This window comes from Sebastes fasciatus, chromosome 4 (assembly GCF_043250625.1).
Source record: "Sebastes fasciatus isolate fSebFas1 chromosome 4, fSebFas1.pri, whole genome shotgun sequence".
Classification (NCBI taxonomy): Eukaryota; Metazoa; Chordata; class Actinopteri; order Perciformes; family Sebastidae; genus Sebastes; species Sebastes fasciatus.
In genome coordinates, this window is record NC_133798.1 from 11,771,781 (window position 1) to 11,798,941 (window position 27,161).

General features: G+C 42.3%; 1 protein-coding gene across 3 annotated transcripts in view; it reads left to right on the forward strand.

The window, feature by feature from the left end:
- siah1 (siah E3 ubiquitin protein ligase 1) overlaps window positions 1–20,718 on the forward strand; it is a 39,347-nt gene extending 18,629 nt beyond the window's left edge. For 2 of the 3 annotated variants that reach the window (XM_074631965.1, XM_074631966.1), the window contains exons 2-5: window positions 9,024–9,080; window positions 15,415–15,596; window positions 16,034–16,330; window positions 18,435–20,718. In XM_074631965.1, the coding sequence (XP_074488066.1) occupies window positions 9,024–9,080; window positions 15,415–15,596; window positions 16,034–16,330; window positions 18,435–18,806 (908 nt within the window). In that variant the 3' untranslated portion in view covers window positions 18,807–20,718. Of the gene's footprint in view, window positions 1–2,618; window positions 3,712–9,023; window positions 9,081–15,414; window positions 15,597–16,033; window positions 16,331–18,434 lie in introns of those variants that run through there. The other variant, XM_074631964.1, reaches the window with a different exon arrangement.
- Window positions 20,719–27,161: the final 6,443 nt, after the last annotated feature.

The window sequence follows — 27,161 nt, forward strand, 5'->3', positions numbered from 1 at the left end:
CGTAGGTGATGAAGTGTTTGGGTCTGTGGTGATGAACTGCTGCTTGGTCCAGATGGCTCATTGTTGTATCTGCTGCCCTGCCCCTTTAATAACACACTTTTGGCATTGCCTAGTGTCACTAGTGCTGTTTTATAGCTCACAGTGTGTGTGTGTGTGTGTGTGTCACAGCGGGTTGTCTTTGTGCCCGTATTTTTTGTGCTGCTGGATTTCTGACTGCATTATGTTTTATATTGTCTGGTGATAATGTGAACAGATGTAGTGTAACGATGGTGCAGAGAATACAGCAGGGGGAGTGCAGCAGTATGCCTCCTGTCTTCTCTTAAAGCTGAATAAGTCTAAAGGAGCTTTCACACTGGTACTTTATCCAGAATCCAGGAGCTATAATAATGGCATTGTTAACCCCTGTTCCAGGGGGAACTGTGGTATGGTTTGGATGGGCATGTCATTTGCCAACAATTGTTTGGTTTCTCTGTAAGAAGACATCACCTTGGACTGTATTAAGCATTTGTTTCTATTAGCACTGATTGAAACCGGACAGTTTTCTCACATTTATGCACGTGTTCTGCAGCCGCATGATAGTCAACGTCGGCACACAGTGGCACAGACATTAATGTCACAGCCACGCACGCACGAAATGTCGACGGTGTGGAAGTTCTTCAGCGGGAGTGAAGACGACATAAACTTGCAATTTGTCACAACTGAAGGCCATATACAATAAGCCTTGGAGGAAAAACCTTGAAAACACTTGGAACAACAAACATAATCAGACTCTTATTATATTGCAATTCATTTCCATGCATGCTGCTCAGAGTAATCACAGTGACCGGCTTGTCTGCCTGACAGCACGGAGCTAAACAGCTAACGTTAATGGAGGTTCCATTGAGTTAGATGCGTTCAAGCTCTCTATTGGGCGAAGGTAAATTATAACGCTATCATGATGTCTTCAAAAGTAATCTTGTAAAATGTAGTTTTTGGCAAGAAACACGGAAGAAATACAGTTGTTTGGTGTTTTCACAGCAATATAAAAAAAATGTTAGAGAGGGAATTATGACCTGTTAATACCACTATAGATGACAATAACAAAGTAAATGGATAACCTTTAGAATTTTTGACTGTTTGAACTGACTTTGGGACGATTTAAATTATTTTTCGGGACAGTTCCGGGGCAGTAGTGAAAAAAAGTTTTGCCTGTAGGGCAAAAATCTGAATGTGAAGAAAATGGCTCTACTATGTATTCATCAATAAAAATAGTTGGCAGTTGCAGCCCGCCCTATGGTGATGTATGAGCAGAGATCAACTTACAAGTCCATCTTTATATGCCACATATTTTTTTATAGGAGGGTAGTGTAAAAGGACATTCATTCACTACTTTGCAATTTCTCATGGAGGTAGTGCTACTGTCAGTGGTGGTTTCAAAATGGGCAACTATGATGACAAAAGTGATGTGCAAGTGGACCACGGATTGAAACAAACAATGCCTGAAAGCAGACCAGCAGTGTCGGACTATTTTAATCTTCGGATTCTGATGCTTTTCTTTTCTGAGTGTGATTGAATCACCTAAGATGCAATTTAGCGCATGCACGTGTAAACGGGGCCACCCACACTGGATTTTTAGGGCCGATGACCATATTAAGGAGTAAAAGAATTTGGATATTGATATATAGGCCTCCGAAAAAAAGAGAGAAAAGAGAAAGTATGCGATAACTCGCTAGTATGCACTAAGCTAGCTATCATTCTATCTCCTGCTGACTGACTGGCTCAGAGTGATGTTTTGGTTTCACTTCTTTTCCTGGCTAGCTCAGTTTCTGTGTGTTTAGAGAGGGAGTGTGTCAGTGTGTGTGTGTGCAGGAGAGTGAGTCTGTAAAGAAAGGAGCAAAGGAGGGGTGAACATTTTGCACAGCTATGATAATTATGATGAGAGTAACAAGTTCACATTTTAATCATCATGGGGGATGATCATCTAAGAAATACATCACGTTGTTTTGATCTGCAAATTGTGGCTTTTGAGTAAATCTGTAATTTTGCAAATGCCTTAACTCCCCAAGAAGTTATTGAGTGTGATACTCACACCTATTACATTGTGGCAAACTGTGAGAGGGGAAGTCAATAGAGGGATGGAATGAAAAGAAAAGGCAGTGAGAAAGTGAGGTATGGTGTCAACGAGGGCAGCTGGTGGTGCAGCCTCCAGCCAGACGAGGCTGAAATCTGAGACAACCACAGTGCCGGGTGGAGGGAGGGGGGGGGGGGCAGAGAGAAAGAAACACAAGTGGGAGAAAGAGAGAGAATGTCCACCAAGGAGAAAGAAGGCAAAATATGCTGGCTCGAGGCAAAGCATGCATGCAAGAAAGAAAGTGTGGCGGGCAGAACGGAGGAAAATGGAGAGATGCTGACATGAAAGATGAAGTGTAGCAGGGCAAATAAAATTAGTTAGGAACTGAGTCTGTGTAAAGAGGAATGATATGTTGTGGAGAAGAAGGGGTTATGTGTTTGGTTAGAGAGAAAGGGGAAGGGTGTGAGTGAGCATGCTCTGTTTGGACTGACATTGGATGCCGGCTTAGCTTCACTCCGTCTCGCACAGAAACACACCCTGCAGCAGTGACACCTACCACACTCCAGGGGACAGAAAGAACATGGCTTGAATAAAAAGAACGCAGAGGAGAAAAAGTCAGAGGGAGAGTCACTTTGTTCGGGACTTCCCCTCCTTTTTCCTCTCTCGCAAGCTACAGCCCTCGCCTCTTCCACCGGGAGAGCAAGAGAGAGCGGGGCTTTGTTTTCCAATCAGCAAAGGATTATTCCTCCAGCAACTCTTTTTTTTTACACCATACAAGATTTGTTCTTCACAGAAACCAGCCCCTTCTTTTGCCGTGGGAGATGTGCTTTTGTGCTGCAAACCTGCAAGTTTGGAAAATGATTTTGGAAGAGGATATACCCTTTTTAAAACTGCAGTGGTGCAGCGCCAACCAGTCCCTGAAGAAGATCTGGCACCAGGAAAAACAAAAGTAGAACTTTGTAAAAGGATCCAGTGTTGGAGACAATCTACAGTGACTTGGCTAAATCATGTCATGGTGCCTTTAGTTCCTAGAGGCTGGTTGGGAGGAGCAAGGGAGTGGCAGCTTGACCACACACTGACAAACTAAATGAAATTTGCAAGGCTTTCAGTGTAACAGAAAGCAAATCTGTGATCGGCAAAAGCACCTAGCAACCTGCTTGGTGTTCATTCTTATTTTTGGTGGATTTCTGTTTTGCTTGCTGTTCCAGTGATTGAGGGACATTGGCGTTAAAAATGTGATATTTTGTCGTTTTTTATTCCGTGGACATAGACATCGTCATCCTCTCGTCCCATCCCCTTGCGGGCTGTTATTTCTTTGGATATTAAGCATCTCCGTTTGCTCTTGTCCAAACACAGCCCTCATTCTTTCAATACAGCTTTTCCCCCGGACCCTCATGAGCTCATGCTTCCTAAATGGGGGACCGGGAGGGAGAAATGTGATCCTCTGTTTTGCGGTGTGTTTTGGGCAGCAGCAACAGTGTGGTTTCCATGGAAAAGGCCAGAGAAATATGGCGCTGAGGGGCTGCGCGAATGCTCTACCCCTATGTCTCCGGTCCAAGTGAAATCAAAGCCAGCTAGCGTAGCACTGCAAGCTCCGCCCTGGAATTCCTTGTTCAGACTCTTCTCATGTGTAGCCACAAGGAGCGTGCACAGGACTAAAGGTGAAGGAGCTTTTTTTAAGACGACGCACATGAAAGCACACTTACTTTTGGAAATATGAACACCTTTTTCTCCTCATCAGCGTTGTGTGCAGCTGTCCTTGTAGCTGCAGCTAACGTGTTGTAAAATTCCTGTGCTCAGTCCAGCTGTGGCACGATCTGTGTCAGATTGATAAATTGATACTTTGTTTACAAGGAGCTCGGCTAACAAAAGTGTGCGTACTGTGTCATAATGTACTATATGTTGAATAGCTTGTCTGGGTACAGAAGACGCTTTAAGCAACCAAGCCTGTGTGCATTGTGAATTATAGATGGCAGTGTGTGTATGAACACTGAACTGTGTGTGTGTGTGTGAGAGACAAGAGAAAAGAGTGGGCTATGAGTTGAGAACAAAGAATGGCATGTTTGTGTTGAAGCCCTGCTTGTTTTCTGCCTCCCCCTCTGCTCGTGCTCCGTTCTTCTGTCTATTTCACTTGTCTTTTTCCATATCCTCTTTACTGTTGCTTTATCTTTTCCCCCAGTTGTTTGCTACCCTTCCTTCCTGGTTTCTTTTCCTTTGTCTCTTTTCTTTTTAGTTTTATCCTCACTTTTCTTGCCTTCGGAGTAGAATAAGTGGTCTCAGGATCTCTGAATATTTGGATGAATTTTTCACCTGTTCGTAGTGCTATAGCAATCTGTATGGGCAGTCTTTTTGTAGCGTGTGAATGTGTTTGTAGTGTGTTTTTTTGTCTAAGGCAAGTTGGCGATCGTTGCAGGTTAACTTGGGTGACTTAAAGCTGAATTAGGCGGAGGAAAACAAGCAGTCCGCGCTGATCTGAGGTCTGCTGTCCATCTGCCGTCTATGAGAGCCGGCTGTCAATCATTCGCGAACTCCGACCAAACGGTCAAACTAGGTAGCGCTGATCAAATATGAATCAATATTATGTTACGTTAATGACTATTTCTCACCTCAAATGTTTTCAGAATCATCTTGTAGTGCACGGTTTAGCTGTAAAATGAGAAAGTTTGTGACCCAGCCACCATGTTGAGATCGGGTTGAGATGGCTTATGGGAACGCTCTCTCTCTGAAATGACCTGTAATTGGTCGAAGTCTCCCGTCATGGGCTAGATTTTTTTTAAAGCCTGAAAACGGAGCCATGAAGATGTGTAGGAGCCTAGTTATCTCTCAGAACACTTGAATTACAATATGCTGAAAGGTTATTATGGAACTTTTGCCCAATGATGCCAAAAATAAACTGCTTACTGCCACTTTAAAGTAAGCCTTAAAGCATGTTGGATTTGTGTTTTCGTCAGACATTGCCATAAACTCTCTCCAGAGATCTGTCTCTGCTGTTAAAGACAAAACCACAACTTTGTTGCACATTGAAATAAATCAGATTCCTTCTTCTGAAACAGATTTGTAGAGAATGGGATTAGGCCTGTCACCATAATTACTTTTGTTGGACGATACAGTGCCCCTGAAGAAATTGCCATATTCAATTTTATTGTCATATTAAGACCATTTTATGCCACTGATATAATAATATAATAGCATAATGACACAAGTACACCCATTCAAAGAGGAATTCTTAAGATGGGAATGTTAAAAAATATTAAAATATCCTAACATAAATATATTAGTGCGTGCATGCGCAAGCTGCCTGAGCCACGCCCATGGTGAAACTCCAACACGCAGAGCTGACGAGGGGACAGAAGCAGCACGACCAGAAATGACAACAAAGCGTAGCTTTTTCTGTTCATTGTGCTTAGGCACTACATCCAAGTCTTCTAATGGCTGGCCTGCTATTTATTCTTGGCATCATGTCAACACAACGGACAATATTAAGGCCAGCAAACATGATTGAGGTCTATATATCGTACAATAAGGTGATGATGTAAAAATGATCAAGGTCATGTCCATATATGGTACGATAAATCGGTAAGCAATTATCGCGACAGGCCTAAATTTGATCCTTGCTACTGTTTTATAAGCAGAAATGTAGTTGCATCAAAATCAAATCTCACTTTCCCTTCAGGACGGATGCTTTTATGTGTGCTGTTCCATTAGCTCAACAGTGGCATTTACATGCACTCAGTAATCCAATTCTCCAATTAGGATGTTTATGTGGGTTTACAACCATGGCCTTGAGACAGGTTTTGCTTGCTGTAATGATTCATCCTGGTAGTAGGGGCCATAAAGAGATCCCTTCCTAATGCACTTTCTATGAAAGTGAAAGGGAACAAAATCCACAATCCTTGTTTTGAGCAAAACTGTGTTCAAAAGGTTATAGCTGGGTTTATAGGAGGGGCAAAGCATGTCAGGGAGAACTTGGACTGCATCTTAGAGTACAGTGGAAACTGCTTATAGTGATCATGGATACAGTGATCATGCGCTTACATGGATCAAAGATCTTAAGACAGAATCACTCCTATACAGACTCAGTTTAAATAACTTATAATAATCAAGTAGTCCACTTATAGTGTTCATTATGGGTCTTTTCATACATGACAACATATGGAAAAACATTTTAAAATGATGTTAGACTAAAGTTAATTGAATTTTTGTTTTGTTTTTTTACTTTACTCCCTTGATGCGGACCGTCTGCTTTCCGGCTGGATACCTGTGCTGCATGCACATTGAAATCATGACGGCGGGGGAGAAAGTCATTTTCTCTGAATAAAAAACACAAATGCGCATAGGGACAGCACCTGTGGTTAAAGCCGCCCTTGTTGATTGATAATGCGTGGTCACGTAATGCCCCCACAGTGAACACATGCAGACAGGCGCCCTCCATGCCGCTACTGGGTGAGAGAACGAGGAGCCCCTGCACGCACACTAGCGCTGCAGAGCTGACCAAAAATGACAATGCTGTTTCATTACTTTGTATTCATGTAATAAATATACAAATGTCAATTTTTCTCCTCAAAAACACAACCTACTCTATAGTTCATCTTGAACCTCAGGATGTTTTTGTAGCCTAGAGAGTTGATAACAGATGGAACAATAGAAGTACAAAGTTCCCAGTGCGCAACATCTTTGGTATGTGTTGGCAAGTGCATAATGAAGTGAATAATCTGCTGAAGTTGGATTAAGCCCTTTACATGGCAAAGATGCCTTTTTAATCTTGCTAAAATGTAAAGTTTCTACATGCCTTTCTATGAGGATGCCTTCTCATTGTGTAGAACAAGTATGCTCGTAGTGTGTAATGTTTACAGCGGCTCCACCTTGCCTGCATAACTGCCTCAGTAGAATGATTTGACTATTTGAGTGCATGTAAACTTTCCAGTCGATGATCTTATGCTTGAATCTTAATAACTGAGGGAATGTCACAGCAGCGCTTCTTAAATGAATATCTTATCTTTTCCGTTTTCCAACAACAAATTGGCTTAAGTAGACATGCAGCTACACTGTTTAGAAAATATACTTTGTCTGTTAGGTTTGTCTTGCTGTGTTGTGTTGAAACAGCGTTGCAAATGGAGGGAGAGAGAGAGAGGAAACTGGTGGTCTCCTTCTGCTGATGGTGTACACATAATCGACATTCAACTTTTCATGTCCGAAACATTTTAATAATCTTATATTGTGGACTGGACTACACATATGCATTTAATATTAGGGCCTTATTCTGAATTTTAATGTATCATGATTGTGTTACTTCAGAAGTGATCTCTAATCCCAGTGCAGGTATTTCAGGGCTCCGTCACAGTTGTTGAAGCAGTGTAGTAATTTCTTCACGTAAAGTTAATGACTGTTTGTTTTTCACTGGAGAACAGCTTCTCCGCGGCAGGTATGCTACGTTACTAAACTATGGATTTAGTGGCTGCAAAAGTGGTGATAGGCAGGGAATTGAGTAAGCTTGTAAGAACATTTTGAAAATATCGAATATTGCGATATTATGTTTTGTGATACTGTATCGTTTCTCAAAAACGATTGATTTTTAATTTATAGTTTACATGCAAAGATGAACTCAGTCAATACTTAATTTCATTTGCAAATAGATGCGCCCTCTCAGTGTATGAGCCGTCTCAAAGTAGTGCTATAATGTTGGATTTTACAAGGACTGTGATCAATGCATTACTTTTGCCACGTTTATGCCTAGCGTCCACACTACTCTGCAGTTTTGGAGCCCCTAAAACGGAGACGTTTGAACACGGTGCTGACCCCCTTTTTAGTTTTAAAACTCCAGGGTTGTGTTTTAGTCTGGATGAGCAGAAACGGAGACCTTTTTAAAAAGGATGACGCAGACACCCACGCTTGCTTCTTGATTGGGTCTTATCAGTCCTGACGTGTCCTCCCTTGATTCGTCACGCCCCTATCACGTGAATCTTTTTCCGGAAGAAAACAAAAATCTGTAGTGTTGTCCGCCGCGTTGAACGCCTTATAGTCGTGTGTTACTTTCAGTAGCAGCTCTACCTCGTTGTCGGTCCAAGTAAAGAAATCTCTGGTCTTACTTTTCGCCATTGCTGTTCTTCCTTCATAGTATTTTCTGCAACTGAACAACCAACCGCGCTGCTTCCTGTTTACACTGGCGCGTACATGCCCAGTTTACGTGAATGGTTATATAATATGCATTTACAGGCGTGGTAATATGGATGGAGATTAATTCTGAAAAGGAAGACTTGGTTTTCGTGTGGATGTAGCCTAACACTGCTTATTTGAAGTTGCTATTTGAATGGCTGATGGTAACTATGTGGTCAAAAGTGAGCGTTGTGTTAAAGCATATCAACCAACCGTGTTGGCGAACAGCCAGCTGTTCGGTCACTTCTGGAAAGTGATGCATCAGCATATTATGATCCAGACACAGCAATAAGTAGCCACAAACTTTAACTTACGGCTGGAGCTTTATCTGCTTTTTGAAATCTGAATTAACAGTGCTGGGAAACTAGTGTGGAGCCAGCACAGTAGGAATCAATGATTTTAGAAGTCTGGTCTAATGTACATTGCATTAGCAGCGCAGTAAGTGGCTTAAATGCCTTGAATAAGCATTGCTTAGTCTATGGAAGTGCACAAGACGGGCAGTGCCTTTCCTGGGCTCTTATAGCCTGTTGGCACAACAGAAATGGCCGACATAAACATTAGACTGTGTCATCATGTAAATCAGATCTGCTTCATATTTGAACTTGAACTAGCAGCATGTGTGATACCCCCTGTCAGAAATGACAGAACCAGGCCATCACTCACTGGCCAGAGTACTTTAAATTTAACTCGCTGTCTGTTCCTTCATGGTTATTGTAGGTTTACTGTTGTGGTGTGATTAGTTGGGATGATTCCCAGCCATTAGCTTTGTTCCTCAAAGTCATGTTTGTTTACCCTCTGTTTTTTTTTCTTCTCTTTTCAGAGGTCCCCACATTTCAAGAGCAGACGAAAGCCTTATTTGGAAATCTTATGGACGAAGGTTGGTATTTGTTTCTCTTGGTGTTATTTCCACCCTCTTCATCTGTCTCCCTGTCCCATCTACAGCTGTGTTTTGATGACAATGGTTCCAGCAGCCTTTTTTGTTGACACATTTCCCAGTTTTCTCCATTTGGGAAATGTGTAACACCATTTACTCTTTCTCCAACACAGAGAGAAGTGTACAACACGATGTCTCTGTCTGCTATTAGCTTTTCAGTTTGCCTTTTTGTTAGAAAATGCTGTATTAACAGTCCATGTTAAACACAAAACAGTTTTTTGCTCAATCCTTTCCCCTTTGCTGTTATGTTGCTCATGCTGAACACAGGACTGTTCGTGTCTGCTCTTCTTTGTGTCATCATCCTTCCTATCCACCTCCTTGACACAGAGCAGTATGTGCTCATTGTACACTTTCTATCTGGTTTGCTGACTCACTCTTTCTGTCTCCCCAGCCTCTCTGAGCTCCTTCTCTCATTCTCTCCACACACCCTTTGTTGTAACTTTCTGTTGAATGTATAATTTTGTTATATTAAAAGGCTCTCTTGGGAAGTATCATCCCAAATGAGCTGCACGTTCTCTTCCATGTCCACATTGTAAAAACCTTTTCTAATGCCACATCCACACTAGTGCGTTTTTGTTAAAACGATCCCCGTACACATGAGCGTTTTAGCATCGTTTTAGAAATAATCTCCGTCCAAACTATCACGGCTGAAAACGCATATCACAACGGAGTATTATTGTACTTATAATAAAAGGCCTTGTTTGATACTTAAGATCTTCCTTCTTCGTTCACACGCACACACACACACACACTCAAACAGAGACGAATTTAATGGAAAAAACAAGTTTTATTTTTCAAACATAGTTACAAGGCTGCTTCTAGGTTACTACAGCCTAACTTAGGTCTCTACTGATCTAAGTAGCCTAAGCCACCTGCTAACAACAAAAGGGTGCTGGGCCTTGCTTGCCAATCTTTGGTCTTTATCTTGGCAGTGTCTATTCTTGGCCCCCCATGTGCAACTGAACAAGTGATACTGTTTATCCCCCCACTGGCTTGCTTTAACTGGGCTTGTTGCTACTTGTTTTAGACTCACGTGCTGCCAACTAGTTATTGTAGCTGCTGTTAGCCAGGCAATATTTGTGTCTGATGTAATGTTTAAACCACTAAGAAAAATACAGCATTGTTTTTAATGTTCTTATAGCCATTATACCGTCACCAGCTCTGCTGTTGGTGGCCTTTTGCGTGCCCAAATCCCAAAAGTGTGTGTATAGCGCAGCCAATCAGAAGCAATGTGTTAATCACATCAATCACATCTGAGCTGGCTTTTTCAGACATTGCTGTGCACCGGTGAAAATCAGTGACTGATGATCTCCTGTGAGAAATAAATCACAAGTTAACATTATATTATCACCTCTTAAACGACGAATTAAAACAATACATTAATTCCCTCATAAGGGGATTGGGTGTGGCAGCGCAAAAGTTTCTCAACTCTGAAACTACAAAACTTGCCCCCTTTCCTGGCCTCCTGGTTGAGGTCCAGTGTTGTTCTATTTCAGTAGTAGTATGTTCAGCCATACAGTAATTCTGCTGACTGAGCTGCAATCAGTATCCTGCATGTTGTATTAACTGTAACCCATTCGTCTTTTCCAGGCTACTTTCACCTGATTTAAGAGGAAATGTATCTTCTTTTTGTTATAATGAAGTATTATTATGGTTCCAGCCAGTCTAGATTGGCAGATTGACACATTTCTCTCTGGCGTCCACTGATGCTTGTCATCTCGAGTGGTCACGCATATCATAAGACGGCACTGCGGTGTTTCACACAGATGCACACAGTTGGCAAATAGCCTCCACTCTTACAAACATGACTAGTTGAGTCCTTATCAAGGGTTGTCCAAGCATTTTTCTAAGTAGTGCAAGTATTCATTAAAACTATTTTCTAGGACTCTCAAAGTTAACTCAATAATAACGTGTTAATGCAAATTTTTTTAACGCCACTAATTTCTGTAACACATTAATGCAATTGATCTTTCGGAGGCTGTACCAGGCTCAGTTTTAAAGCTACAGTGAAGATACTGGTATCATACGAAACTAAAATATATAAGGAATCCATTGGTACCAATCTTGTCATACTAGCTTGCCGCGAAGAAGGTTAAATAACGCTCCAAACATACGCTAAATTTGGACGAGGAAAAACTGTCATGGCCGTTTTCAAAGAGGTCCCTTGACCTCTGACCTCAAGATATGAGAATGGGTTCTATGGGTACCCACGAGTCTCCCCTTTACAGACATGCCCACTTTATGATAATCACATGCAGTTTATGCTAAATGCAGTACATTCCAAAAATAATTATATACATACCTTTGCATAAAGCAAACATATCTGCCCACTCATGTTGATAGGAGTATTAAATACTTGACAAATCTCCCTTTATGGAACATTTCGAACAGATAGACATGTGTGATTAATTTGTGATCATTCAAGATTAACTATGGACAATCATGCGATTCATCGAGATTAAATATTTTAATCGATTGACGGCCCTAATATGAATACCATGAATTTAGAAATAAAGATGATACGCATCTCATAGAGCTACCCATCTACAGCAAATTACTCTTTGCCACCAATTCTGATCAGCATTGTCTTCAAACTGTATTTGCCAAGTCAGTAACTGTCCGCACAAAGCTAGTCTGTGTTAGTTATTCCAGTCTCGCATGCTAGCTGATTGTGACCGTGGCCTTGGCCTAGCTGAATGTCCTGAGCTAATTTGGTCCCAGTGCTGTTAGCGCCGCTGCTAGCATGCTAACCAGCTAAGAAGTTCTATTAATAGCTGCTAAGGCATTATCTCCACCACAGCAGATGTGTTTACAAGCCGACAGACACAGTTACAGCGAGCTAATACTGTCCCTCATTACGCCCAGTTTTTACCTCTGCAGTTGGCATTTGTGTGCATGTTCGTGTGCAGAGAGGCTTTACCCGAACAGATGCACTCACAGAAGTGCTCTTCCTGCTGGCAGTGCTGCCAACTACCAAGCTACACGTAATAGGGAAGCTTACGCAAGTAGTGATGACGTAGATCAGGGGTTCTCAACCTTTTGAAACTTAAGGTTGACTTCTGATTGTTAAACATTTCCGAGGACCACCTTCCCAAATAAAATAGATAAACATGACAAAAAAGGAGAAAAAATAAGATGGGCTGTAAATATGTGTTATGCCTCTGTCAGCTGTAATGACCAAAATATATTCTAAATTCTGCTTGCCCTAACCCATCACTGCCTGCCATTGTTAATCCAATTTTACTGTGTTCAGTAGTGATGCGCGGGTCAGGGTTTTTATTACCCACACCACTCGACCCGACCTCCAAACAGCCAACTTTATGCATTGTAGTCATAATAATTTACTTGGAATGCTGCTTTGTCACTTTTTGACCTACCCGTCCGAACCTGCAATATTTTCTAGAAAGCTCACCTGAACCCGCCCGATCCGCTGGGTGGTCAACCTGCACATCAGGGTTATATACCCTCACCACACGCTTTAGAGCTTTTACTGGCACAGGGTTGTCTCGCGCATCACTTAAAAAATGTCCAAAAATATGGTCTATTTTTTGTCACTGCATCTGAGGGAACATTGGCTAGCTATTGTGTGTTGTGATTGGCGTGGTGATATTCAAACATAACTTGGTTATTAAAATTATGCGTTTGATTTGACGATTTTTATTCATGGGAATTTAGATACAATTTTATGTCAAATAAGTTTGACTAAAATGACTAAGACTAAGATAAAAAAAAAAATAGCTGACAAAATTGAGAGAAAACATTTATAGACTAAAACCGAATGACTTATCGGCAATTAAAACGTTTAGAGTTGTCGTCGACTAAAACTATGAAGGATGAAAATGACTAAAATATGTCTAAAACTAATAAGCATTTTTGTATAAATCTAAAAAAGCTGCCAAAATTAACTCTACTGGGAGTTGTCAAAAATGTCAAACACTGAAATGTGTCGCGGTACGAGCACTGGAACAAACTACTTGCTTTATGGTGCTGTGTTTAGAAAAAAATAACCTTACCAAACTGCATGCTGCATTAACCACACAGATCCTGAGACACATGCAAAGACCACCTATGATGTTCCCTGTACTCCTGCAGTATCTTCTGTTTAACGCTTTGAAATTGTTAAATTAGCGGCTAGGTTAGCCAAATTGAGCAGCCATTACTAAAGCTTTGGCAGCATTCTGCCTGTGGGTGTTAAGTTCCCAGCTGTTGTACTGTCTGCGTACATATTGCTGCGCTGTCTCACCACCTGATTCTCTTCTTTTGTCTTCACCTCCCACTCATACTATCCTCTCTCCTCCTCTCTGTTCTGGGTCTCCCTGTGCTGCATCGCTCGGTGGCTAGGGCTATAAAAAGGATGAACTATGCCAGGTAGCAGAGTAGGTGGGGACACAGGCATACACAGTCATCCCACCCAAACCCTGTACTGCCCTGAAAAGACCTGACATGTGAAACATCCCCTTTATCCTCCTGTCCTTCCCTCCCTTTTTTTTATCTCCACACCCACACTGCTGTGTGCTCACATTTTTCATTCCTTTTCTCTCCTCCTCCATTGTCCTCTTAACCCATCCTCATTTTTCCATGTTCCTCTTTCTGTCCACCTCTGCTGTACTTGCCCTGCATGATTCTAAACTTGTCTGTGTCATTCCTCCCTCCTTCGTGTCCAATAGCTCTCCTTCTCCCCCCCCCCCACTACCTCACACATACCTATTCTATCAGTTTTACTCTCCTCCTCTGTACCCTCTCCTTTCTCTGCTCCGCAGGCCATCCCATACTTAACCACAAACCTGTTACCAAGGCAACTGCTCAGCACGATAGGAAACAGCAGCTCCACACACACCACATCTGAGTTCACTTAAGCGTCTGTGCAGCTCTGACTTGTTGCTTGGACAATAATAGACAAATGCCTGCAGTTACCAGTGTCTAAACTCCCAAAGGCAACAGTCAAATTGGTTTAAAGCACTGTGGTTACAGATCTTACGTAACCCACAGCGGTCACACAAATAGGGAAGTGTGGTAGGATGACTAGTCTACAGAGTTCGAAACAAGTGGGTAACCACACTGATTACTTCTGTTAAGAGTTTGGGTTTTGTATGAAAATTGATTTTACATGTATACGCATAATGAATACATGAAGAATGTTGTAGGGTTGATTCCAAATAGTCAACCATTCGACGAGAGAGCAGCAGGTCGAGTGAGCTATAAAGTGAATGAAGAGAGGGAGCGGCGTTAGTGACACCGAAGCAGTGAATCAGAGAAATAAAACGTTATTGCTGACGCCCAGAAACGTCCCGAACGCAGTAAAAATAATTAGAAAATGGAAAATACAGGCAGAGGGCAGGGTATCTGCAGACACAGACACTACCACACACTTCTAGTGGATCATTAGTGATGATTGAGAGGGATCATTTTTGTATCATTCTATACATTGTTTTTTAATGCTTGCATGTTATACCCTTTTAAACAGAGGGGGATCAAATTCTTGATCGGGGACACCCCTAGAATGTAGTCCTACTGACACAATCCACATTTGATCACAGGAATTGGTTACTTTATTTGGAAATGTGAGTTTATTGTTGATGGCTAAACATACAATTTATGGCCAACACACACAGTGGATTGTGGCTCTGCTTCTATTGCTGCAAGAGGTACAAAGTATGGTGAGTGTCACCGACAAGATGAGAATAGATTAGCTTAGCATGTACCTGTATTTTATCATGTAAACTGAATAGTGCAACTGGTGAAAGCATACACAGAGGAGCGAAATTAGATTTCCAGCAGCCCAAAATTGGTTCACTGGGTGCCAAATTGAAATGGTGATCTCTCACCAGATGATGATGATGATGATGATGAAAGCTTGTTGAAATGGTAGTCTTTGAAACCCGCCTTGGTTACCGAGTGTGTCAAAACAAAATTTTACATTTCGTTAAATTCGGTAAAAAAGGTATAAGCATTTTTTCTTCTTCTGAGGGCCATGAAATGACAAATGAGATTTAATGTCATATTGCGGCAGGACAGCTAGGTGAACTAAGCAGAGTTCACCATGTTGTCAGTCTCTTTTTCAGATTTGATGTATAGGTGTCAGAAGTATACAGCCAGGGACTTAGAGGTCATAACTCATTGATGTGCTTTAAGTAAGAACAGTTTAAGTGAAAGGAGAGGTCTAGAAAATGGGCCATACTTCTCTCTGACACAAAGACTGGATCCCTGATATAGTCCCATAGGCTATATACTGTCCTTAAAACTTAATCATGGCCCTCTCCTTCTCTCCCTCTATCAGAAATGAGTCGCCAGACTGCCACCGCGCTGCCCACAGGAACCTCCAAGTGCCCCCCCTCCCAGCGCGTGCCCACCCTGTCAGGCACCACCGCCTCCAACAGTGACCTGGCAAGCCTGTTTGAGTGCCCTGTCTGCTTCGACTATGTCCTCCCCCCCATCCTGCAGTGCCAGTCTGGACACCTGGTATGTACTGTCCAGCCTGGAAAAGTATCCAGAGCCGGTTGTTGTTGTTGTATGTAGTACATTTATATGTCATATCGAGTGTCTCACTAGCATTACATTTTAAGTTAAATGTGTGGTTGTGTAGTAGACACACTGCTTAAAGTTAAACGCGTAAAGTAATCAACATTTCCTCATGGGGAAGAAGAGTTTCACTGTTGAACAAGTCAGGCTTTATTAGTGTTGATTTAATAGTCATAATGCCATTAACAGTCATGAATAGCACAGTTTCCCATTTTCTAAAAGAAGTGTTACCATGGTTTTTGAAGACCAAAATAATTACCCATTGGACTACATTTAAGTTCAGTGAAAACCTGCATGCCACGGTTTTCAATACTACAGTTACCAGCGTGTTTGTGCTATGCGCAAATATCAACTTTTTTTTATGTGTCCCTTCCCAGGTATGTTCCAACTGCCGGCCCAAGCTCACCTGCTGCCCCACCTGTCGAGGGCCCCTGGGCTCCATCAGGAACCTGGCCATGGAGAAGGTGGCTAACTCGGTCCTCTTCCCCTGCAAGTACGCCTCGTCGGGCTGCGAAGTCACCCTGCCTCACACCGACAAGACGGAACACGAAGAGCTGTGCGAGTTTCGGCCGTACTCCTGCCCCTGCCCCGGCGCCTCATGCAAGTGGCAGGGCTCCCTGGACGCCGTCATGCCTCACCTGATGCACCAGCACAAGTCCATCACCACGCTGCAGGTCAGACGTTCACTCATCTCCTCAGCTTCTGTTATGAACTAAAGGGTGTACAGTGGTGTTTGTCAAAGCAAAGATGAGTCCGTTGGGACGCAGGTTGTATCTCCATCTGTTCATGTTTGTGTTTTAGATGAATTTAGCTTCGCAAAACACTGTGAAAGAAGGAACCCTTCAAAGAAAAGCCTTAGTGAATTTTACATCAACTCTTGGGGCATGGTTATAAACTGGATTGGCCTTTTAAATTGTGGATGTTTTGATCATTTTAGCTAATGGTTTTGGTTTGCCTTTTCAGTAGGTCCAAACCCAGATTACACTTACAGAGTGCCTGTTACCATTGTTTACAATTTCTAAGTTTCAATAACGGCTTGGTCTGCACAACATACCTCTGTGTTTTCTTTCATTTTAATTCAGCACTGCCTGCCAAGAATGAAGAAACATCAGTGTGATTAGAATTTTAAATTAAAGGGGCACATCAAAGTCAGTTTAGCTGTCATAAGGAGTACTCGGCCTGAGGGCCTGGAGGAGCTTTGTCCAAACAGAGAAAATATGCCTGATTATGCCATTAGGGTTGTCTCAGCTTTGGCATGGAGACTACAAATGTATTACTTAGGGGTGGAGAGTATACCGGTTTCATCCCCGGTGTCACCCTCGGCCGCAAAATTGATTTTGCAATACAGTCATTACCATGGTAAACACACACGTTATGGTTTAATACACGCAAACACACGTTTTGGTTTTAGCACACACACACACACACACACACACACGAGGGAGACACAATAACCGATAAACCACGTCACACCCACACATGATGTCTATGGTTACGTACAGGCTACCGCCGTTCTTCCATTTCATCGTGGAACCTTTTGCTTTTTTCATTTTGGCGCCTATTTGAACAGGTTAGAGCCGCCACACAGCCCGGGTGAGCCGCTGAACTACTTCTGTACAGTACTGGTCTAACATCGTCTACACTGTATATTTTCAAACTCTTTCTTCATGATCAGGTTAAGATGTAAAAGGTTATGTCAGCTTTCAGCTTCTTCAAAGATGTACATTCTTTTAATTGTAATGTAATTCCCAGTTTGGCTGTGGTGGAAAGATGTGAAACAACTTAACAGCAGTAAATATGTGGAGAAAAAAAATTTCCCAAATATTTTTTATTGCTGAGTTGCAGGTTTCTCAGCAATCGGCTACAGTTGACTCACAACTCAAAACTTTATTATTAACTCTGAATGAATCACATTACATTTACATCACACAGGCCTATACCTCATTTTCAGTATCATTTGGAGCCAATAAACCTCTGTTTTTAATCTTTTTCTTTCTTTCTTAAGATATGTCCCCTTACATTGCCAATAGAAAGAAAAGAGGTAGAATCATGTTTTGAGCTGAGTATCCCATTTCATTTTTTGTAATACCGTCACCGCAAAAGAAATACAGGAATATACATTTTAGGTCATATAGCCCACCCCAAGTATTACTACAAACTAGAAGTGAGACCTTTTTTTTAAGATGTGCATTTAGTAGGCATGGGATATCTATGAAAAGTTGCATTATGGGAAATGTAGGCTCCAGTGTTTTTGGGAGTTTAACCCACACCAGCGACTTAATGTCAGTGTAACTCAGCCCCTGCTGCTTTGATTGTCATGTGAGCGCTTTATGGAAGTCCACTACTAAATCACTGGAGTACCTCTTTAAATTACCAACAACTAGACTCCTGCATGTTTATGAGAGGCAGCTGTTGCCTGCCGCACGTTCAGTATCCAAAATATGCGACTCCCCAGACATCACAGTTGGCATCTTCCATCAGTTTCACACTCAACCCTACAACATCACCACATTTGCCAGTGTTTAATAAGCTGTACGTGTGGATGCTATAAATAAATAGAGTATTTTATTTTAATTGTGATAGCTCATTCTGGAAAATAACTCCTATGAAATAAAAAAGTATAGCAGTTTTCCTCCAACAGTAGATGTTTTTCTCAAGTTCTCATTTTATTGTAGCCTTAAGACATGATGACTAAACCCGTTTGACCTGTGCGTGTGTGTGTGTGTGTGTGTGCGTGTGTGTGTGTGTGTGTGTGTGTGTGTGCGCGTGTGTGTCCAGGGGGAGGACATTGTGTTCCTGGCCACGGACATCAACCTGCCGGGCGCGGTGGACTGGGTAATGATGCAGTCCTGCTTCGGCTTCCACTTCATGCTGGTGCTGGAGAAGCAGGAGAAGTACGACGGCCACCAGCAGTTCTTCGCCATCGTGCAGCTCATCGGGACCCGCAAGCAGGCGGAGAACTTCGCCTACCGGCTGGAGCTCAACGGGCACCGGCGCCGCCTCACTTGGGAGGCCACGCCGCGCTCGATCCACGAGGGCATCGCCACGGCCATCATGAACAGCGACTGCCTGGTGTTCGACACGTCCATCGCACAGCTGTTCGCCGAGAACGGCAACCTGGGCATCAACGTCACCATCTCCATGTGCTAAAGAAACTTTCAAGAGAAGAGAGTCAAAAAAGTTACAGATTGTCAAGGGGGGGCATTTTTTCGGGGGTCAAATCCGTTGTGACCTCACAGCGCGCCCCCCCCCCCTTCTCTGCCTCACCCCTTGAGACGTGGAACTGGACTGTCTGATCGGGCAGCCGTTGGAGGCCCAGGGGGTGGGATGGATGGATGGATGAATGGATGAGTGTAGGAATGAATCAACACAAGGACATAACTGTGTAGTGATGGCTATAGACGTCTAAACACACACACATATATATGTGAGACTCATGCACGCACATGCAGTCTCGCCCTTTCTTGGTCATAAAAACACAGGACACAAACTGAAAAAGCTGTTCAGTCAAACTAGCTCGTCAAACTCTTCGTCTCTTCACACACCACTCTTATTTTTAGTGTCTCTTTTCTTCTCTTCCCTCCGTCATCCTCAGACATTTCAGACACTACAGCTCTCCGACCTTCGCTCTGAGACGCTGGAGGCCGGTCACCACCGAGCAGCCCGCGAGAACCTGACAGCTACACACCGAGGAAGCTATATTTCAAAACGGACTCCCTGCCAGTGCTAGCCAGCTATCTAGCTCCCACTTCCCTCATTCCCTGCTGTTTGTAATCCACCTCAGCACCCCTCAGACCTCCTGGATTGTACGGTTCACGACCGTGGCTGGGTTTCACCACAGTGGGCGTCTTCGTGTATTAGCTAAGATCCGACTGGAACCCAGGAGCCCGCGAAGTTCCTGGGTATTTATCTTCACCTGTGACTGACGTGGCTATCGACTGGAACTGTCACCCACAGACATGGATGGCTGTAGCACCCAGGACGGCAGTCAGGTCTATTGAACATCCGTACAGGCTCATCTGGTTTTCCTTCCGGCCCACATCTGGTCCACACCAGTCCACCCAAGGCTAAAGATTGTGCATCGGAAGCTCCTTGAATAGTTGACTGTCGTCGTTGATAGTTATTAGAACAGACTCTGCTCTCATACTGTATGGATTTAGGAAAGCTACATCAGCCCTAGATTTTTTTTTTTTTTTATTATTATTATTATTTTCACAGTGGAGTTCTCTCACACACACAAAACACACACCTGTTCCTTGCATTATAGGCCGTGTGTGCAGGTGTAATAGCGGATGAGTTGAGTGCGTGTCGGAGCGTTTTTTGACAGAAGATTTGAGGGGGGTCTTTTTGTTTGTTTTTCAAAACGAGGAAAAAAAACACACACTGCATTTCAGTTTTCTTTTTGGGTTTATTTTTTTAAGTCTGTTGTTTCTTTTTAATTATTTTAGTTGTCTTTTTTGTATGAGAGGAGAGAAGAACTCCTGATATGTGTGTATGTATGTATGTGTGTGTGTGTGTGTGTGTGCGTGTGTGTGTGCAAGATGGACATGTGGCAAAAAGCCTGCTCACTTTCTCCCTTCTTCTCCTCTCCTTTCATTTCTTCTCTGTCTGCCAGTGTCGGCCTCAACCACTGATTGACTGATCACCCAACCAGGAATGAGGGACAGTTTCTACCGTTACAATGTTGCTATTGTTATTATTAAATGGAGATTATCATAATTATCATTTTTTGTAATGACTTTTAAAAACAAAAATTAAAAGGCAGTTGTAAAACTTGTGGCTAAACTTCAGTGTTTGTAGTTAAAAAGCAAGTTGTGTCGTTCTTCTGAAGGTTTGTGTGTGCACCCCCCGAGTTGGATTGTTTTTCCTCATCTATTCGTCTCTCCGTCCTCTTGTTTGTGTGGTAAGTCTTTTCTTTTTTTTGTCTATGAGGAGGGAGGGAGGTCAAGCCAATCATCTCTCCCTTTCTCTTCATGTGGAGTCTCAGTAATGTTGCTGCTCTCCCTCAACTCCTTTACTTTTTTTCTGTTTTAATTTGTCATTAAATAAATCTATCTTTTTCATACCTGGTGCCTTTTCTCCTTTTCTTTTATCGTAGGCCTCAGATCCTGATTACTAAGGCTGTCCCCAATACCATTTTTTTTGGGCTTCAAAGCTTCAGCGAGAAATATTCGAAGGTATTCAAAGCTTCGCGGCTCAGCAGGCTGACATGTTATTCTGTCCGTCTGTCCCCATCTTCTCCGTTTCAGCGCCGCTGTTGCACTAATGTACACACACACACACACACACACCTATACACTAATAATAAAACTAATAACTAATAATAATTAAAGGGACTGTTTGTAACTTTTTAAGCGTATAAATGTACCAGGTCGGGACACATGCGAGCTCGCATATGCGCATTGGCGTGTGGCCGGGGTCTCTGCTCCGCTGCCTGCTTGTCTTCACTTAGACACCGCACGTGTTCTCGCTGTCTCGCTCCACCTCTAGACGTGAACGCACGCTCACTCCACACTGCAGAAGAGTTAGTTTAGCTCTGAGAATATCGTGGACGTACAGTGGACGTTTGTGCAGAAATAACTGCTGCAACTCCTCCAGACCAACAGAGGTTTTCCGTGTCTTGTGAAGTGACGAGGCTCCGCAGCGAGAAACGTTATCAGTGGGGCTGAAGCAGGAAGAGAAACGTTACTGTCTCCGACCGGGTGCCGGTGTCTCCCTGCGTGCACGCTCGGAGACGATAACGTTTCTCTTCATGCTTCAGCCAGCAGGAAAAGCCAACACTAGGACCAGCATTGATTCATGGAGAGATCTTTGTCTGGTCAACTAACATTACTACCAAGCAGGTGAAATATAGAGTGATATTGTGGTTTTAGCTGACGTGTGTCTCGTTCATGTCTATTTAGAGCGAGCAAGCGCGAGCCCGACGCTGACTTTCGTTGACTTAACTTAAAACTAGTAGTTAGGGCTGTCGCAATAACTGCAATATTGGGCTATTGACAAGCCAGCCGCAGGGGACAGCAAGAAACCGCTGTTTTTTCTTTTTTTAATTCTTTGCAATGGGAGCGCCACGTGTTTACGTAATGCTACAAACGGCAGCAGCGTGATTCTGCTCTGAGCGTCTATTCCGCGCTGCACGTTTGTCGTTATTTTCTGGCCGTCAATAGTTGAAAAATGTTCCGCTTTGGGTAAAACGCTGTGCTCATCACTGTTATTTTTTTTACCCAGCCTTCCATTTGTTAGACCTCAAAGATATAGAATACAAACATAAGTTTTGCTTATGTATAAGTTTTATTAGACATTTTCCTTACAGTCCCTCTAAGATATTCAGCTCATTGAGTGCTCTGGTTGTCATGTCGGCACATTCAATATATGACATTTGCATGAAAAAAACATCTCACCTCAAGGTCCATTTAGCGTTGTTCCTGGCTTTCGATCATATCACATGAGCTTCCTTGGCAAATTAAATTTGCCCGGTTGTGTTGGAATTGTGGATGTTAAAAAAAAAAAAATCTGAGCACTATAAAAGGAATAGTTTGAGTGTTTGAGGTACTTATTCATAGTCAGTGTAATACCTACAGTAGATGACGGACAGCACATCCCGAGTTTGGAGAAACTGACAGGAGTACCGACACCGGAGAAAAGCAAGGTACTGCTGTGGACGGGCAACAACAAAACGTAGTTTAGCCACCTACAACAAAGGCTCTAAAAATAGCTTAAACTTAAAATGGTTATTGTTTTTTTGTTATTAGCCTTTTTTTTAAGCTGGCTAGAAACCGTTTTGTTTGCCGGCTCCGTCCACAGCAGTACATCGCTTTGCTCCCGTGACCATACTCCTGTTTCTCCAAGCTGGGGGCACGCCAACCATCATCTACTGTAAATAATACACCTACTATGGATAAGTACGTCACAACCCCAACATCCGAACTGTCCCTTCAAGGACTTCTCGTTGGCTTAAAGTTGAGCTTCAAAGTTAATTTCCATGACCGACGGGCAAACTCCAACTGCTGTTGAAGACCATGTAATGTGATCAAAAGCCCCAAAATGAATACATGGACCTTGAGGAAAGATTTTGTCAAGTGCTGTTTTAAGATCAAGAAAGTAGCTTTGAAGTGCAGTGAAATGCCCTTATTTCAAATTATCAAAACTACAACTGATTTCTGATTAAAGTACCTGAAGAAATAGCTAGAATCTATCTGTGTTGCTAGGATTAAATACAAATATACAATATTTTACCAGTGGAAGGTGGTTGGTGTACACACCCCGGTTAGGTACAGGGGAAGGACAAGAAGCAGAGAAAACAAAGAAGAAAACTGGTTTTGCCTGTAGGTCGAAATATTGCATCAATAATAACTTAAGGGAGCCTGCAATTTCAGTGTATGGACAACATTTAATTGTTGTCTCTTGCCTCTGTTCACAGAAAGGTCAAAGGTCAGGATTAGCTTCAAAACAATACACAGGTTGCTAAGAAAAAAGCAGGGAGCACACTGTCATAGGAATAAGGTGGAGCGTGGCATCATGTCTCATCCTGCAGAATTCATATTTTGGTGTTTTCTGTAGAAAATGATTTGTGACCAGGAATCCACTGGTTCCGGTTCCCAGTCAGAAGGGTCCTAAATGATACTGTTAGGTCCAGGATTAACGTGGTTCGTTTCCTATCGTGCCTCTGCTCAGTTCAGTCACGCTGTGTGTGGTTGTGCTGGGCAGCCCCCCAGGTGTGAATCGGTGCATCTTTATTACCGCATCAGGGGAAAACATACTGTCTCAGCAAATCTTATGTAATATAAATACGTCGACTCTGCTAATTCATATGTCGAGGCCATTCATCACGATCCACGTGCACTATTCCGCTTCTTACCAAGGTCAAATAAACACCTCAACATAAGAAGTTCAAACTATATCAGCGCTGTTTTATGTTGACGTGAGACTTAATTTAAACAAGCATAGTGTAGTATTAATCATTATACAGGGGTGTACAGGGAGCTGGTTACCATTCCAGTTACCTAAAGGTGTGAGTGTTTAGCCAGTGATACTGTCCTCGAAGCATCTGTCGGCCTCCCAAGTTTATCATTGTTAAGTAGGTCTTTGGATGTAGGGCAGCCTGTGAGGTCAGATAGGTAGATCAGACAGGCAGCGTTAGAATACAGGAATAGTTTTGTGTGTAAGAGCACAAAGCTTTTTGCTAAAAGAAAATCACTGAGGAATGTGTGCAGAGATGTCAATGTTTGTGCCTTTGATGAGCCTTCCGTCTGTCAAAGGTTGCACAGTAATATCTGTCCTTCAGTCTGGAGGTAAGGGACTGTACCAAAATTATTTGTGAGTGATGTGAAGTCAGAAAAGGGGAATGGTATTGTAATATATATATATATACATATATATATATATTAAAATTACATTTTTAAAATAATGCAATAAATAAGTATTTCAACATAAGCGCATATTATTCTCAAAACTGCAAAGATGTTAAGGCAACAAGGTAAACATAATGCTATTTCCTTTGTTTTTAGCATGCTGTCTGTGAGAACAAAATTATTCAAATGGAATATACCCTTCAAGTAAGTAAGATAAAACAGGTAAGTATCTTAATATTCTTTACAAGTGTTACAGTAATACTGGAATTTGAATTCCTGTTGAAGTTTTGACCAATTTTTTTGCTGCATTAAAAAGGTTTACACTTGAATTGTAACTTCTGTTAATTTTGAAGATTTTTTTTTACCAAGTTTCTGGTGTACGATTTATTATTTTAGTAATAAATAACAATTCAGTAAATTTATAGCTATGTCTTTATTTGTTACATTTTGTTTTACAAAGTTGTGAAAGTCATGTTGAAGTCATGCCTGATGTTGCCTTGCACATAAAGGAATGATCCCAGTCACTTCCACACAGTGAGGCATACAGCTTATTAATTAAACAAGTATCAGATCGTTACTTGGTATTGGCCGATACCCAAAGCCCAGGTATCTCTATCGGTATCAGGACTGAAATAGTCGGATCGGTGCATCCCTATTTTATATCTCTTTCAATTCTTTTCATTCTTCTTCTTTTTTTTTTTTAACAAATGTCCACAGGGCAGCGATTTTTGTCTGTGGTAGGTGGCGACAACTGCGACGATCTCATCGATGCAGATGTTGTAGGATCTCTCAGTCTGTGCTTGCAGGATCTGTCACAGTGGCAGCAGGTTTCCAACGTCCGCTTGGATGTTTGATGTGGATGGCACATGGTAGCATCACATATACACATGGTTATTATGTTGACAGTGGTCTTGCGCTGAGGTCATAATATAGCTGATGTCTGCGCTGGCACTGTACTGTACTCTCCTGGCATGCACAGCCTTTTGACAAGCAACTTGTGGCAGAAGTAGTTTACCTGTGGTAGGAAGATCTCAGCCGTCGACTCATCAGCAGCTGGGCTGCTGATTTCAGACTGTCGACTGGGGAGTTGAGGTACTCCAGTAAACTGAGGTATGGATTCTTCCTGTCTGCTCTGGCTTTGTCCGGTATCATCTTTGCCGTCTAGACTGTTCTTTGTAGAAGTGATGTGTTTAAACTCGCAAGCCTCTGGAAAGCTTTTTGAACTCCCTGGAGCTGTAGCGAGGACCATTATCGCTGATAACTCTCTCTCAGGTATTCCTTGTCATTCAAACCTCGCTTTCATCTTGTGAATGACAGCAGACGAAGTAGTTTGGTGTAATCTTTCGATCTCAAATGATCTACTAGTAGTCTAGAACTACTATGTTTTTCTTTTCCTTCGGACGTGAACAAATCTGTACCAACGACTTGCCATGGCGTCTCAGGAATAGGATATGAGATGGTTGGTTCTCTCGCGTTTGAGCTGCGTCGGCGCGTTACACATATGGGACATCTCTCCACCACGGCTTCTATCTGTGCATTCATGCCAGGCCAAAATAGAATGTCTCTTGCTCTTTGTTTGCTTTTTTTCTATTCCCACGTGTCCTGTGTGTATGCGTCACAGCATTTCTTTTCGTAGTGTGTGTGTGTGGAACTATGATCTTCTCACCTTTAAACGATGAATCATTTCTTTCCGACATCTCATCTCTATGATTTCAGTATTCAGCGACACGGGATGGACACTTTTTTCTTGACTCAGGCACAGCCAGCTTGAATTACCTGTTTTAATACAGTGAGCTATGCGTCTTGAGTTGTAGCTGCCTGGATTTCTGTCAGCTTGCAGTCATTCACCGGTTGGTTGCTCCTGAGCATGTGCACCTGGGCATCCATGCCTTCACTCAGACTCAGGTGTGATCGGTCTCGATTGACGTGTCAGTGGCTGGAATGTCTTTTCTGGGGCGATGCACAATAGTAATGTCATACCTTTGCTGGTGCAGCATCATGCATTATTTGTGGCTTGCTGTTTTGTTCTTGTTGAGCATTTTTTTTTTTATAGTATGTACTGCCAAATCGCTCCCAATGTGGCTGCCATCCATTGTTCTGATCTGCTCTTGTGCTAACTCAGGTGATCTATCTATCTATTAGCATAGATGCAGTCTTTAACTTTAGCTCTGTCATAAAGTGCTCAAAATACTCACCTACTTGTTGCCTCTTCTCATGAAACTTGTATCTAACAGAAACTGGATTAGCTTTAGGAATAACAATTGCTTGTATTTATCAGAATACGTTTCCAGTAATTTAGCTTCGTCAGCTGTGAGTGTCCAGATGTTGAAAACACTGGGTCCCTTTTCTCCAACTCGTAGCATGAGATTACTGTATTTTGCTTCTTGGATTTGTGAACGTAGTAGACCTGAGAACATTAGTTTGACATGCTCAAAATTAAACATTTTTAGTCTGATTCAGAGTTCTAAGACTCGATTATCAATTTTCCGACACGTATCTATTAATCTTAACACCCATAAAAGCTCTAAGATAATTCAAGTTCACACTTTGCGAAATGAAACGTGTTGACATTGCTCTGCCATGTTAAGTGGGCATGCTGCAAGTATTCTAAGCACACTCCCAAGGGCCTCTGGGTTATACATTAAGGTCCTCCATTCACTAGAGGGGAAATGTGGCCTTGTGGTGAGGGGGGATGTTGAATCCAGAGTCCTAATACTGGGGTTTAACTGAGACTGGGTGTGTCTGCAGTGAAATCAATGTGACACACATGCAGTGTACATACATGTACATAGATGTCATAAGAGAGCCACAAAAAAAAAACACTTTTTAATACTCCAAGTGTTTATGTTGTGACCCAGAAGGAGGCATGGGGTGAATTAAAGCCCAGAAATGCAGGTGATGTTGTGGTAAAGTATAGAGACAGCACCCAGAGTACAGAGAGAGCACCCAGCACTTAACAAGACTGTTTCACCACCTCTTTGGTTCTTTCCTTTAAGACTACATAGCAGCCCCTAGAGGATGAAATCATCATTACACTGATAAATACAAAATTAAAATTAAAAGGTGTACAAAATGTACCTTAAAGGAAGATTTGTCAAGTATTTAATGCTCTTATCAACATAGGAGTGGACACATATGCTTGCTTTATGCAAATGTA